The sequence below is a fragment of the Alosa pseudoharengus genome, unplaced genomic scaffold (genome assembly GCF_046254945.1).
Source record: "Alosa pseudoharengus isolate Yale_2024_CS ecotype anadromous, Long Island Sound unplaced genomic scaffold, YU_APseudo_1.1 YU_APseudo_1.1_scf_3, whole genome shotgun sequence".
NCBI lineage: Eukaryota > Metazoa > Chordata > Actinopteri > Clupeiformes > Clupeidae > Alosa > Alosa pseudoharengus.
In genome coordinates this window covers 41,141,827-41,157,538 of record NW_027468718.1, presented here as the reverse complement: position 1 = coordinate 41,157,538, position 15,712 = coordinate 41,141,827, and the positions used below count along the sequence as shown (strand labels likewise).

The 15,712-nt window shown below is 43.6% G+C and overlaps 2 protein-coding genes across 2 annotated transcripts in view; one reads left to right on the top strand and one right to left on the bottom strand.

Annotated features, from left to right (window-relative positions):
• Positions 1 to 5,531, top strand: part of itga4 (integrin alpha 4) — a 31,165-nt gene extending 25,634 nt beyond the window's left edge. The window contains exons 18-28 of the mRNA XM_076264273.1: positions 573 to 723; positions 896 to 994; positions 1,094 to 1,167; positions 1,701 to 1,790; positions 2,028 to 2,115; positions 2,217 to 2,324; positions 2,711 to 2,836; positions 3,508 to 3,633; positions 3,970 to 4,068; positions 4,364 to 4,483; positions 5,012 to 5,531. Of these exons, the coding sequence (XP_076120388.1) occupies positions 573 to 723; positions 896 to 994; positions 1,094 to 1,167; positions 1,701 to 1,790; positions 2,028 to 2,115; positions 2,217 to 2,324; positions 2,711 to 2,836; positions 3,508 to 3,633; positions 3,970 to 4,068; positions 4,364 to 4,483; positions 5,012 to 5,113 (1,183 nt within the window). The 3' untranslated portion in view covers positions 5,114 to 5,531. The remainder of the gene's footprint in view (positions 1 to 572; positions 724 to 895; positions 995 to 1,093; positions 1,168 to 1,700; positions 1,791 to 2,027; positions 2,116 to 2,216; positions 2,325 to 2,710; positions 2,837 to 3,507; positions 3,634 to 3,969; positions 4,069 to 4,363; positions 4,484 to 5,011) is intronic.
• Positions 5,532 to 6,954: 1,423 nt separating this feature from the next.
• cerkl (CERK like autophagy regulator) overlaps positions 6,955 to 15,712 on the bottom strand; it is a 50,466-nt gene continuing 41,708 nt past the window's right edge. The window contains exons 7-13 of the mRNA XM_076262861.1: positions 12,618 to 12,795; positions 12,130 to 12,198; positions 11,845 to 11,876; positions 10,570 to 10,675; positions 8,731 to 8,827; positions 7,353 to 7,552; positions 6,955 to 7,056 (exon numbers count right to left, since the gene is read on the bottom strand). Coding sequence (XP_076118976.1) covers positions 6,975 to 7,056; positions 7,353 to 7,552; positions 8,731 to 8,827; positions 10,570 to 10,675; positions 11,845 to 11,876; positions 12,130 to 12,198; positions 12,618 to 12,795 — 764 coding nt within the window. The 3' untranslated portion in view covers positions 6,955 to 6,974. The remainder of the gene's footprint in view (positions 7,057 to 7,352; positions 7,553 to 8,730; positions 8,828 to 10,569; positions 10,676 to 11,844; positions 11,877 to 12,129; positions 12,199 to 12,617; positions 12,796 to 15,712) is intronic.

Sequence of the window (15,712 nt, the reverse complement as noted above, 5' to 3'; positions counted from 1 at the left end):
CTCTGTGTGTGTGTGTGCATGCATGTGTGTGTCTGTGTATGTGCCTGCCAACAATGGGCTTGATTCTTGTCCCCGTAGCAAATGTGCACTTGGTGCTCTTATTGTAGATGAGAAACATCAGGTTTGAGTCCCTCGTTGCAAGATCCATAAAAAACACCAGTAACAGCCTGGACCAACCCCCACCATCTCTCTGTCTCTTTCTCACACACACACACACACACACACACACAGACACACACATACACACACACAGACACTCCAGCTACCCTCTATCCATTGCTTGAGACATGGGAAAATGAATGTGTTCAACATAATGGCAGTCTGTCTTCCCTTGTCACCCATGCCCTCCTCCACCATGCTGTTGCATAGCTAACTTCTTGCTCACTTGCTATTGTGTCTGGCAACAAAATGAGTGATCTCAGATATAATTGCAACCATCTCTGGTCTTCCAGTCAGACCTGTACCAAGTGCATTAATCGGTTTAACACTTAGTTTAACGTGCATCTTATGTAGTGTCCCTATTGTACGTGAGGCAGAGGAAAAGATGTCAATGCTGTTTTGTTTTTTCGTAGGAGCTTCAACAACATGTCCTACTTTGCTCTGGGGTCCGGGAAGACCATCATGCTCAACACGACGGTGCTCAATGCCGGAGACGACGCCTTCCTCCCCAAGATGCGCCTCCGATTCCCCAGTAGTCTGCACTACATTAAAGTGCTGGACGCTGTAAGTGCCACATGACTGTCCTTGAGTCTCGGCCAGAGCCAGACTCTGGGCTTGATCTAATGTTGCAGGACTCATTAGTAGTAGTAGAGTATAGACACACTGAATCAATGAAGAGGTGAGTTTTTTGGGCGGCTGCTTTTTGGCTTCACTTGTGAATAATCTGATTTTGCAGGAGGAGAAATATGTCAGCTGTGACATTGTGGAGGAAAACAAAACCACCATTGGACTGGACTGCAGCGTGGGCAATCTGTACCTCGCAGCGCTGGCAAAGGTAAATGAATCTCCTCTTAGTTCTCAGAAAAAAAGGTAATTAGATTTCTCTGGGCAAAATGAATTTGTGAAATTGAATCCAAACTCTCCACACGTGCAGATCAACATCAGCTTTCTGCTGGACGTGAACCAGAGCCGTCCAGATAATCTGACCATCAGTATCCACATGGCAAGGTAAGAATGGCCGTTTCCCAAACAGAAGCTTAGTCTTATACAGATCTAGAACTGTGTGCCAGGGTCAATTACATTTCCATTCCAGAGCTTTCCGGAACACACCGAAACACCCGTCACATGTTACACAGAACAGTCACAAAGAGATAGTCTGCTGCCTGGCTTCATTACACATAGCTGCTAATGACATGGAGGAGCAAAAACAAGAGTAGACTTTTGACACAACCTGAGAATTGTGCTTTAGCTTTTACCATTTAGGGAGCTTTTTATAGCATAGCTCTGCTGTTTGAGACATTTCAACCCCTGTGGGTCCTGTTAGCTGTTCATCAATTATGCATCTCATGTGCTTTGAGGAATCTGTATGTTTTTCCCAAGGAGCTGTGGTTGCCAAAGCCCTGTTCAATGTTAAAGAATCTCCTTGAGATATCCATATAAGCATACATTCCTAGCAAATGGCAACACATCTTCTTTTAATAAAAGCTATTCTGTGTAATCTCTAGATATCTCATTTCCTTTTTGTCTCCGTTTCTACCCAGTGATAATTATGAGAATGAGGACCTTCTGTATGACAACACTGCAGCCCTTTCATTACCTGTGAAATATGGCGTCGCCCTTACAGTTCATGGGTAAGAGCCTGACTAAGAGCTGTGCACTGGCTTACATACTGTTGACATGTGCTGTATATTCTGCTGTATAGCATGGTCTAGAGTATCACACAACCCACCCACCACAGCACATGATTTACTACTATTGGTTGACCCAAGTTTGTCTTTCCTTTCCGACGTATGGTGTAGAGATGGTTTCAAGGATGATTTAGATGGCTTTAATTGTATGGATAATTAAATGCATTTTTTCCCATGCAGTTTTGTGTCTCCCACATCATTTGTGTTTGGGGAGCAACAACCCATACCAGTTGAGTGCTACACAGAGAGGTTAAATTACACATATAAGGTACAAGTTCATATCCGATCTCATACAAGGTCATCATTTCACTTATATTGATAATGTTGTTATGTTTTTACTCATATGTGTGTTGTTGCTTTCACCTTCAGGTTGTAAACCTTGGTCCAAGTAAATCTGTCAAAACAAAACTGGAAATTGATATTCCTCAATCCTTAACCCCATATGACCACCGGTTAATGAAGATTTCTGAGGTTCAGGTAAAGCTACAGACTGGAATGCTGTCAAATGACTCTGTTACTGTATGTAAAATGTTTAGATATTCTCTATGAAGGTAGAAGTTCAGAGGAGACGAAAACTCAAGCCATAGACTACCAGTAACCTAAAAGGTTTCGCATATTAGTGTGGCACCAAATGAGATATCAAGCATACAGTCCAGAAAGACCCCTGCCTATGCTCCACTTTCACTGACTAGAAACTAGAAACTAGAAATTAGTTGCAGTCTAAAACACAAGGAACTTAACAATTGAAACATTTTTGTGTTTAAAGACAGAAGCCCTTGTGAGCAGATACTGACTGAAGTTGCTTGTTAGGGTAAAGTAATACTTTTTTAGGGGTAAACCACATTGTTTTGTTTTGTTTATAGACATCAGCTGGAGACTGCTTTGTGAGGAATGACACACTTTGGACAACCACTGACTGTGATGTCCCCAAATCTTCATTCCTCTACGAACTAGTCTTCTTCTTCTCAAAAGTCAGCAAACGCAGAATGGTAAACACAAGGGCTTAACATCTCTACTCTCACTGAACCACCCCCACACACACACACACACACACACACACACACACACACACACACACAGTGTCTCTCTCTCTCTCTCTCTCACACACACACACACACACACACACACACACACACACACACTATGTCTCTCTCTCTCACACACACACACACACAAACCCACACCCGAGAGAGAGAACGTTTAGAGCAGTGTTTTTCAACCTTTTTTCTGCCACGGCACACTTTTGACACTTAAAATGTCCCACGGCACACTAACACTAACATACCATAGCCTAAAACTTCAAATAATACACAGATATGGCCTTATTATGGCTTCTATGCAAGACCTGCTCAATAAAACAAGCGCCCTCTGTTTCATTTGTAGGTGACTATATCTAATTTAATTGTTGTTATGAACTGGATATGTGATGATTCTGTGAATACTGGATATGGGGCCCCCGTTGTACAATGCCTGCATACCACAAATAGTGCAATCATACAATCAATGAGCATGTGGTTATAAATTCGTTGATGCAACAGTTGCTTTTCTGGACCAGTGAGTGACATTTGGGTAATTTTCTGCGGCACACCTGATGATCTCTCACGGCACACTAGTGTTGGTTTAGAGAACGTTAATGGACCGGTGCCGTTGTGCCTTTCAGTACTGCTCCAGAGGGGACAGCCTGTGTATGACGGTGGAGTGTAACCTTGGAGACATGGAGATTGGGAAGGAGGTGACCGTTCAGATGGAGGTGGAGCTGAACCCCACTGTTCTCCAGATCATGCCTGTGAGTAGTATTTATTATTTCTATTGAACTTACTCTGTAAAGTTGAGCTGGCTCTTTACTGGTTTTGATGTGACACCATTATCAAGTAGATGACAGTAAACTTGTGAACTGGAACTAATAAACACGATGCTGCACAGTTCTGGGAAACACAGTCCTGACTAATATCTTGACAGTAACAGTATCACCGGTCTTCACAGTGAATGATGAAGTTTGACTGATCTAAACTTTTCTGTAATCTGACCTATTAGTAATATGACTAATTTTCTGACCTCTTCATCATTTGCTTTGACATGATAATTAGGATGATTTTCTGAAATCGTTTTCTGTTTATTTCAGGGAAGACAAGGAGTGATGCTGTTGGAAAGCCTGAGCATGGTCTCCTCTCCGAGGACAGACCCCAATACCTATTTGCTGCAAGACCCCATCTCTGCTTCGGCAAGTTATTACCCAAAATGACCCATTTACACCACACAGCCAAAGAAAGAAAGAAACAAAACAGTCAGAGCTTGTTCAGGGGGTAATTCATGTCTTTATTTCAACAAAGACCACTTATGTTCTCTGTAGAATGGTGTTTTTTTGCACCTCTACTTCTGGGCAGAGCCCTCAGCACTCGCTAAACTCAGTTATGCTTAAAGTGAGGTCAGCAGCATGGTGAACTTCCTGTTTGTGTGCTCTCTGTGCGACTACAGACACGCTTCCTACACTAAATATCCCGTCTGAAATGTCACAGGTGCTGGTGGAGGCCCATCATAACCAGAAGCCAAATGTGTACGTGGGCGTCTTCATCATCGTGCTGAGTCTCATCATTGGCCTGCTCATCCTGTCCGTGCTCATACTGATGCTATGGAAGGTCAGTGTTGCTATCTCTCTCTCTCTTACCAGATTTGGATGGAGAGCAAGAATGACGTGAGATGAGATGCAATGAGAGATGAGATGAGATGAGATGAGAAGTGAGATGTAAATCAGTTGTTCCAGGGATAGGGGATGTTAGGTGCTTTAAAACAACACCAGGTCAAAATGTGTTTATGCTTTACAGTGTTTGTGTCCTTACAGTTTATTTACATTGCTTGGGACAATTCCACGCAAAACTGTCACGTCCCTAACACCAACACAATGCCATGGTATTTAGTTTCCGTTATGGACGTGACAGTTTTGCGTGGAATTGCCCCTTCATGGGTTTATGGGTTAATCCTTTTAGTTTTGCAGGAGTTCCCTATTCATGGGTTATAGTCGGGAAAATGCCTAAAAATACTTCACAACGAGTAGGCTAAATACTCAAAGTACTTTCTTGGGTTATAAAAATCCCTTGATTTCCATCCGTTCTTTGATTTTGATTTGGAGAGTACCGTTGCTGACAGCACTGTGTTTGCCATGGCAGGCTGGATTCTTCAAGAGGAGTTTGAAGGAGAAGCAGGAGGAGTTCCGGAGGGACAGTTGGGACTACGTGCCAAAAAACACCAAAAGCGAGAGTTCGTCTTAATCGAGAGGCGACGTCCTACACCACGGATAAGACTTCCAAAACCACGTGGAAACGACTAGGAGAGACAAGGGAAACAACACGGACTGGTGCTCCATTCTGACAATAGCCCAGAAGCATGGAGGCAAAGATACCACTCATATGATTGGTAAATGGTCTAATAATTGTGCCAAAAATGCATCTCCTAATTGAGTCCTGGCAAGTGAAAACGAATTGGAGATCTCTGTCAGTGCGAATGACAAAATGCACTTTAGCGCTGGAACGGCTGAGTTGGACTGAGTGGCGCTGGCTGTTCTGGAGGTGCAAGATGAGCGTCCCGCTTGCCAACAGTGCATTCCTCTCTTCCTTCCAGCATTTTCCGTTTTACTATTTGAACATGAAGGGCTATTCACTCGTACCTGCTGTAAAAGACTATTCTTTTTTTTTTAAATGCACTGTTAAAAATGTCAACCATGTCCATCACCCCCTCCCATAACCTTTTAACAAATCGCTCACTCATTTCCAAGTAAAGCGAAGAAAGATGTCTTCACACCTATGAGCACACACACACACACACACACACACAGTATATGAAACAACCTGCACGATGCACACGTGAAAAACTGCTGAAGCAGGGCTTGATCTGAAACCACCACCACTTCCTGTTGTGTCGAGGTTCATCTGGTTAATGGAATACACCACTCTATACTGCATGGATGCCACACAGCCGAGGCTGCTGCTTTGCATCGCTGGCACCGCCCACCACCACCCCTCCCCACTCCATCCATGGGAGGAAGTTGACAAAGAGGTGCTTTTTGAGACAAGATGACAGATGTGATGCAGCGTGGCCAGTGGTGTCTTGTGAGGTGACCTGGCTGGCGGGCAGACGCGTGGTCTCTGTGTCACACGCTGGTGACCGAGGAGGCTGCAGCTCCTCAGTTGATAGTGGCACGGGCTGCCACAGCGGAGATGTGGCCAGCAGTGGCGACATACGCCATCACACAGCACAACTCTCCCCTCACGCAATATGGGGACACAAGCGCCGTTGAGGACGTCGAAAACACACACACAAAAAAAAAAACATGACCGACGAGCCCTCACATGAGTCTACACGCTACACAGTGCCTCTGAACTCCTTGTGTTGGGAAGCACAACAAGGACCCTTAAAACACACACACCAATGAGGCCAGTAAGATTGACTTTGAGAGAGAAAAACTAAAGATTGAACAAAAATAAATAAATAAAAAATGACACAAACAACAGCGAACGGGAGCTCAGACACAGAATTGTTTGTGCTGTGATCATGAGAACGTTAGGTCCCAGGGGAGACTTCAGAATCTGTACACAGCTGCGCAAATGAGAGGGGATTCAAAACGGAATCTTATCTCTAGATTAGGAGAACGGCAAGGATCTAGGTTAAGGTTTAAGATGCCTGTATGCATTTTAAGATCATGTAGACGAAGACAGAAAGAGAAAATGTAATTCGCTTTTTCAGGGAATTGTACATGAAAGCACAATTCAATTTGTTTTTCTTGACTTGCTATTTGGAAGAAGACAAAATATGCATCATGCATAACTCCTCAAACAACATATGTAAACAATTTTCCAGATGTTAATATTTGGTTGTACTTTGGTAAGTTATCATGCACTGGAATGCAATGTTTTTTTGGTTTTATATAAATTTTGTCTATTTAAAAAAGACTCTGTCCTGTGTTTGGAGTCATATACCTGTAGCTAAAGTGTTTTTGTTTTACTATGTGAAATGTGTGTGTGTGTGTGTGTGTGTAAATCCTTACAATCATCCAGTAATAGACCTGTGTCTAAAGGTTTAAAAGGTTGTGTGTGTGTGTGTGTGTATGTGTGTGTGTGTGTGTGTGTGTGTATTTCAAATGCAGCTGCACTTTATTGGAGACTCCTCAGCTTCCTCCAGGTTCTCTCCAAACAGTGTTAAAAGCTCTGGGTGGACCCTGTGAGAAACACACAAGGAGCTGAATCAACAGACTTCCCCCTGCCTCTCGCTTTCATTCAAATAAACAGTAACACAGCTTGGCCTTCTACTAGCGCTTGTAACATAACCCCAATACTATCAACACAGCAGCTAAGAATGTAGCCGAAAACAAAGTTAACTTAGAATTTATAATGAGGTATGTGTGGAATCGCTGCCAGGAAGTCAAGGCATTTCCTAGGCTGGCCTCTGTGTTCGCTGTAGCAGTTCCGCTCAGACAGTGAAAAGCAGGAAGGTGAAGAGGAACTCTTGTAGTACCTGATGTAGAGTTCAGAGGGGGCCTCTAGCAGATCCCCGTCTACGTTCCAGGGGCACGAGCCCTCGGAGGAGATTATGGGGGCGCTCTTGGAATCGACCTCCTCATTTTCCTCGGACACCTCGTCAGTCCAGCAGCCCTGAGTTCTTGCTCGGAGCTTCACCGCCTTGACGGTGTGCGTCTCCACAAATGAGAAGCTGAACTGTGATAGGAAAGGAGAGGTGTTTTTAGGTCACCTGGTAAGGTCTTCAAAGTGTGACATAAGAGTCCATCGCAGATAGGAAAATCATCACTGTACAAAACCTGGGAAATGGTCACGCTGACAAAAAGTAGTTTCTTTATTGCAAAATGTTATTTTGATAAAAAAAAGTACATGTTTGAAAATGTAAATAGTTGAAAACATGTTTCAAACCCTTGTATGGTACAAACAAAAGCACTGAACTGAGTCATTTAAATCAACTGGTTAAACATTTGAAATACATGAGCATTATGACACTTGAGTGTAGCTCATTTGCTGTCCACAAGGGGGCACTGGTGAACAGCAAGACATTGGTGCCTAAAGGCGGACACCATCAATTCTGCCCGTGACCTGGAGTGAACTTGGTCATTAGCCAGACCTGGAATGGGCTTGCTGCCCATCCATTCGGTTCAAATTTAGCTTTTTGAAGTGAAGAGAGGGTTCATGACAGAGTCAAAGCACATCAAACACATCACCCTGAATCTGCCTAGTTTGTTTATGTTAGTTAAATTAAGCCTTTATCTATTATTAACAGCGTTTACAGGATGTGAGCGGAACTTTATTTCAATTCCGTGTTTTCCCCCTCAAACATATCCTTCCAACAACACAAATAAGGAAAACAAGACCTGACTGAAGTATTTTTTTTCCCTATGAGGTTGAGATCCTTCCTGTTCCCATATTTTTTTAATTAAATAGGTTTGCGCACAAACAGGCATGCATTGATGGTGTCATCTCTGGTTCTGATCTATCTTATCTATCTGGTGGCACTGCCTTTAGCCCCCGCGAATATCTCACTTACACAGTGAGTTCTTGTCATCCGCCTGTAAGTCGTCCTACACAATGTATAAATATAGAATGTAGGTTAACAAACACCCTTAGATTGGATTGCTGGGGAGAGGAAAAAAGAAGGGAGAGAGAAGATAGGCAGGCTCTGAAATGGGCTAATCTGTATTAGCCTGAAAAGTGTTTTACGGGAGTCTGACAATGGTGGACTAATTTGACTTGACAGTATGCTAATTCTGCTTAAGCTGAGAAGGTTGCTAACTCCATTAGCTTTGGCTGGATTTCCTGCGTGGGATCAGTGGAGGAGGTTCCATTGCTGGACTGGGCCTTCAATCCAGGCATGAAAGGGATGACCGTACCTGATTGTTTATGCTGTTGTATCTCTTCAGGTGCTTGACGAACTCTGATCTGGAGGTGTTCCCCACCATAATCAAGGCCATGCTGCCATTGTTCAGCCTATAAACAAGACAAAGATTGAATAAATGTAATAAACTGCAATACTACTGTATATAATCAAGTTAAAGTTCACTGGTATTTTGTAGAGGCTTTTCTCGAAAGTGACACTCGCAACGAGTGCTCGCATCGAACCGAACCCGGGTCGTCCGACTGCCAGGCAGTGATGTCACCACTGCTGCACCACGCCAGTTAAATATAGACTTATAAGACCAAGTAACCCATTGTAGTGTATAGGGTATTGTACACTAAAGACTTCCTCACAACGATTCAGGACACACTGCACTCAATCTGCTCATATTACAGTTTTTCTCAGTCGCTTTGGTTTTTTTCTCACATCACTATTAACATTTGCACAGCAGTTAGTGCATTTCTCAAAACAATTAGTGCAAACTGCAAAACCCAGTGGATAATCTGCAAAAGCACGTCACTTGCTCAAAATGGATAGTCCATTCCTCAAAAGCAAGTATTTATGTCAATGAAACTGCCAGTGTCATCAAAATGAGAAGTCTTGACACCATCGTTTTATGAACAAGATAGTCAAATGGCTTTGTCATGTTTTCATTACGACAGTTTATGCTCTCAGTGTTTTCCCATGCAAAAAAAGGTCAGAACTCGGTGACTACCTGAAAATGCTCAGGACAGCACTATACAGTACTTGTACAGCCATATGAAAACTACAGTAAAGTTACAAATTGCTGTAGTTAGGGGAGTAAGTGAGTACAAGACACTGAATATGTACGTTTCACAGTTTTACTGTATGCTCTTTGCAATTCTACAGCATTGTGACAGAATTTGATAACTAGTTCACCAATTTTGTATGTAATGACTCAAGCAATGAAATGAAGACTATTAGTTTTATTGGGAACAACTATTCAGCATCCATAAGTATAGTTCATTTTAACTGACATGACAAAGCAACTGATACATGTTCAAAAGCATTTGCAATTTGTTCAGAGGAAGGAGAAATTGCTACTATGTGCACAAATGACTAAATGTTGTGATGGCTGAACTAATAGTTATGAGAATTTTCATTCTGATCTGAGAAAAGCACCAAAGCGACTGAGAAAAACTGTAACAAGGAAGGGTGGAATGTGGAATTCACATGACCATTGTTCCAATGTTTTGAGAGCACAGAGGCAGTTGAGTTCTCATCTATGGTGAGGTCTGTAGTCTCTGAATGACCTGCAGGAGCCCTGTTGCTACCTAGCATGGGGTGAGGTGCGAGGGGGGTGCAGTATTTGGGGGGGGGGGGGGGGGGCCCTGAGACGTCCCAAAGGCCTGTGGACAGATGCTCCGCTCCTAAGTCACTCAGTTTAATCAGAGTAATTATGTGCTGATTAGTCCATCTAGATGCCTTTGACCTCAGCGGTCTGATCCAGCCACTGATTCCAGTCTCTGGGATTACCTCCCTCAGAGTGGCCCCACCCCGCCCCACGCCCCCCTACCTCCATCGGCTTTGCCCCGCCCTGCCACGCCCCGCTCTGCTCTGCTCTGCACTGCGTGACCCGAACCACCACCCAAAGGCTAGAGGGGACCTGCCAGGACATGGGATTTCAGAGCTCAGGCCAGTCCAGAGTTGGGTGTTACAGACACACTGACCTAGTCTTTAAGAATTTTGCTGTCACACGATAACAAGAAAGTAAGGAGATGGCATTCTCCACCACTAATGTTAGTTGCGTGATGCCCCAGTCTGGCCAGTGCAGGCGGAAAAAGAAAGCCCAGAAATAAGTCGTCCCACTGACCTGGTGTTGGGAGCCAGGCCTCTGGGTGCCATGGAGCACAGGCAGGGGATGGCCATGATGCTGATGTTCAGGAACAGGCCCTGAGTGGTTTGCCAGGACCGACCATCTGATACAGAGATAGATAGATAGATAGATAGATAGATAGATAGATAGATAGATAGATAGATAGAGATAATTCACAGAAAGTGTAATTGATAGATAGACAGACAAACAGATAGATAGATAGATAGATAGATAGATAGATAGATAGATAGATAGATAGATAGAGATAATTCACAGAAAGTGTAATTGATATATAGACAGACAAACAGATAGATAGATAGATAGATAGATAGATAGATAGATAGATAGATAGAGATAATTCACAGAAAGTGTAATTGATATATAGACAGACAAACAGATAGATAGATAGATAGATAGATAGATAGATAGATAGATAGATAGATAGAGATAATTCAAAGAAAGTGTAATTGACGGACAGGCAGACAGATAGATAGATAGATAGATAGATAGAAATTTAGATAGATAGAGATATTTCACAGAAAATGTAATTATGTAATTGATAGATCGACAGACATATATAGACAGACAGACAGACAGACAGACAGACAGACAGACAGATAGATAGATAGATAGATAGATAGATAGATAGATAGATAGATAGATAGATAGATAGATAGATAGATAGATAGATAGATAGATAGATAGATAGATATAATTCAAAGAAAGTGTAATTGATAGACAGATAGATAGATAGATAGATAGATAGATAGATAGATAGATAGATAATTCAAAGAAAATGTAATTGATAGATTGACAGACATATATAGACATACAGACAGATAGACAGACAGACAGACAGACAGACAGATAGATAGATAGATAGATAGATAGATAGATAGATAGATAGAGATAATTCACAGAAAGTGTAATTGATAGATAGACAGACAAACAGATAGCTGGATAGATAGACAGAGATAATTCAAAGAAAGTGTAATTGATAGATAGACAGACATATATAGACAGACAGACAGACAGACAGACAGACAGACAGATAGACAGATAGATAGACAGATAGATAGATAGATATTATTCAAAGAAAGTGTAATTCATAGATAGAGAGACAGATACAGACAGACAGACAGATAGATAGATAGATAGATAGACATACAGAAATGAGGAAGATAGAGGAATCCAGGCAGGAGGTAATTAATTATAAAACAAAATCATATCATATCCTGTAACAAATGAAACCTGTTATCCTCCATTTCTCACCATTATCGCTGACGTCTTTCCTGGAACCTGTTCTGTGGAAAGACACACAGACAACAAAAGGTGTTGATATCACACTGCATAAAGGGTAGTGTGCTTCAGATAAACAGCCTCCCCTACTGTTACCTTCAGTTGGGTGACCTTCAGCGTTTTGATTCTTTTCCAGTAGCCAATTAAGCAGGGGGAGGCTTGTTTTAAAATTACACGGAGGCAATTACTAGAAGAGCCCAGCCGAGAGAGGAGCGGGAAAATGAGGCCAGGGCCAGAGAGCTGCCCATCGCCACCTACTTTGTTCGTTCCTGAGGTTCATCAGTGCCAGGCTTCACAGGCTGGAAGGACAACTCACAGTCTTCAGGTCTGCACAGAGGAAGAGGACACACAAGGGTAAGGATAGATAGATAGATAGATAGATAGATACATAGATAGATAGATAGATAGATAAACAAATAGACAAATAGATAGATAGATGGCTAGATAGACAGATAGACAGATAGACAGATGGATAGGGAGAAAATAGATAGGGAGATAGATACAGAAAAATAACTGATTCTTCCAAGCATGGGCAAAAGACTATCTCTTGGGACTCCTTTCAGCATGCTGGTAGAAGCTGTACCCGCCTTTGATACCAGGCTGGCTGGCTGGCATGAGCCTTTCTCTGGAGGCCACAGCCACACTCTCCAACAAGGGAGAGAGCTTCAGAGAGAGGGACAGGAAAGGAGAGAAAGACGGAGACAAACAAAAATCGGGCGGGGTCGGTGTTGGGATCGGTGGCTTACTTGAGATTTGCCAGCGTTTTGATCAGAGCAAACTCGCGCCGCTGGCTAGGGGGCATCCAGCGATGCCTCTCGGCGAACGCCAGCGTGTGCCCACCGAAGCCAAACATGGCGGAGAAGCCAAAGCGCAGGAGCCGGCCCAGCGAGCTGAAGCTGCACACATCCACAGGCTGCCGGTGTCCTGCATACACGCACACACACACACACACACATATAAACACATACACACACACACAAATAAAACACAACTTTGAACATGCCACACAAGTCAGGCCTTTACAGTAGGGAAGGCAGTCCTTGTGTAAATATGAAAGTGAAGATCTTTCTGAACCTGCTTTATATGAAAGACACTATAAGGGGCACTTTAGGGACAGCCATGGCCTACTGGTTAGTGCTTTGGACTTGTATCCGGAGGGTTGCCAGTTCGAACCCCGACCAGTAGGCACGGCTGAAGTGCCCTTGAGCAAGGCACCTAGCCTCTCACTGCTCCCCGAGCGCCGCTGTGGTGGCAGGCAGCTCACTGCGCCGGGATTAGTAGAGACCAAATTTCCCTCACAGGATCAAAAGAGTATATACTTATACTTATACTTATACACTAAACATAAATCACCAGAACAGACGACTATTATGAAAGAAGTTAAGCTATTAACCAAACATTCTTATTTATGTAAATATTTTATGGAGGTGAAACCATGAAGCACATCAGAATGTATGTGCTTTAACTGATCCTGAGGGGATTAATGACAAGGCGGGTTTACCACAGCTGTGGACTTGGTGGCGACATCAAACCAGTCCAGATCAGCTGACCCCCATCAAAAATCATGGGTCACATTCTCAGTTGTTGACCTCTCTTTGTATCCCAAGAAGATTCTGCAATCAAGTGTGCCCTGTAACAACTCATCTGCAGTTGAGTCTTCTGCGTCAATTCAACAGCATGTGGACAAATGTCATCCATCGTGTAAGCAAGCGCGGGGGGAATGCTGGCCAAGCATGCCTCTGTCACGGCTCTGGTGGTGGCACCACTGTCGGACAGGTCCAATCCCATCAGCCCCCTCTGCACATTCCTGACCTCCTTCTGTCTTGCCCCGCGTTTGCGGCTCAACGCAGCCTCATGCATTATTCATGAGCCTCCCGGAAAAAAAAAGAAGAAAAAAAAAATCCCGCCAGTTGGCCTTATTCACATGCGTAAATATTGCTTAATTAGAAATGAACAAGGTTTTCCATTGGCTCGGGCAAATGGGCCCCGCGCTCTTATTTGTGTCAGGTGTCTCGGGTGCCACTCGCTTGTTTGTTATTACGGTTTGTTGTGGTTTTTTTGTTTTGTATTTTCTGCTTCTTTTTGCCTTCGAGGCAAATTGAGGCCAGACGTTTTAAGACAGGACATGGTTCAAATTTAGCGTCTTCGTATTGTGTTTTTTTTTTTTTAGCTGCCTTTTGCTTCCACAAACAGAGGCTCTCAGTGAGTGTGCGTGGCGGGCTTGTGAGTTGTGAGTTGTCAGGTGGTAGGAGAGCGTACTGTCAGTTGGTTTTCTCTCCCCTTTTGGCAGATGTGGACGCGCATTGTGACTTAGCTCAGCAAACTCATGCCAGACGCTGCTATTCTGCGTTAGACTAATTAATCACAGCTCAGAGACGCCGTAGAGCCGGGCCACTCAGAGAGAGAGAGAGAGAGAGAGAGAGAGAGAAAGACAGTCGGCTGCTTTTCTCTAACAGACGAAGGTGGATACCAATTTGCCAGCCCCAGTTGCTGCTCACAAAACTGGCCCTGGTCCCATTCCACTGCAAAAAAAAAATAAAAAATCGTCGAAGGCCTATGAATTACAACACCATATGGCCTCAGTCTTATGACTGAAGTCTTAATGATGAGCAAGATTCTCTGGTGTGAAGGGGTCAGACCTTAGTTAATCATTTGGATCTATTGAAGAGCATGATGCCTTCCAAAAGGACTTCTCCCCTCCATGCAAGAGAACAGCACCCAATCCACACCACCATTCACCCCCACCACCATCACCGCCCCCACCCAATCCTCCTCTAGACGCTTTGTTCTATTCAGTAGTAGCACCACTGCTCTAGCATAATCACAAGGCTGGAATATTACATCTGATTCCTTTTGGGGAAACAAGACAATTCGACTTTTGTGATATCACAAACAGCAATAATGCATTTGTATGCCTTTTTAAGCCTTTAAGCTTTTTTAAGTAAAAAAAAAAAAACTAAATCAAACAATATTTCATTGTCTCACGTCTCATTATTTTTCTAACTTAAGAACACTAAGCTTAGGCTGAAATGTTGCTTGCATGTATGCCTTTTTTTGTCTCTCCAGATAGTGGAAGCAAGTCTATCTGTAGCGTGTAATCCCCTGACACAAGGCAAATCCGCTTGTCTGTCATGCAAAGCCCAGAGGAGCTCACGCAGTCAACACAATGGGCCGGACGTATCAGTGAGCACTTCAAAACACCTCGACACAGTCGACACAGCGGCATGTTCTCCCTTCAATGCAAATAAATGCACAACTAAGCCAAAAAGCTGATGGGACAGGAAATGGGTGGTGGAGGGTGGAGGTGGTGGTGGTGGTGGAGGAGGTGGTGGTGGAGGAGGTGGGGGTGGGGGTGGTGGGGTTTGACTGGCACTGCGGCAGGGAAGTGAGTGGTGTGAGAAAAGCTCCGGAGCGGAGAGAGAGAGATGACTGATTGACAGCGGCGGGTTTTCCCTCCCCATACCTTCTGGGATTGGCTCCTGGTTCCAGGGGACCTGTTAACCAGATCCTCCCATCAAGACACAAAAGGAGGGAAAAATGGATTGGGGACTGGGAGGGAGGGAAAAATGGATTGGGGACATAGGACCCCCCCCCTCTTCCTCAACACACACATTCCTTCCACTGTACTTATATTTTGTGGGCATATGGGTGATCACACACACACACACACACACACACACACAGTCCTTCCACTGTACTTATATTTTTTTGACCATATATGGGTGATCACTTACACACACACACACACACACACACACACACACACACACACTCCTTTAATTCTGTGGAAACACACACACACACACACACTCATACCCACATACACACATATAGCAGTACA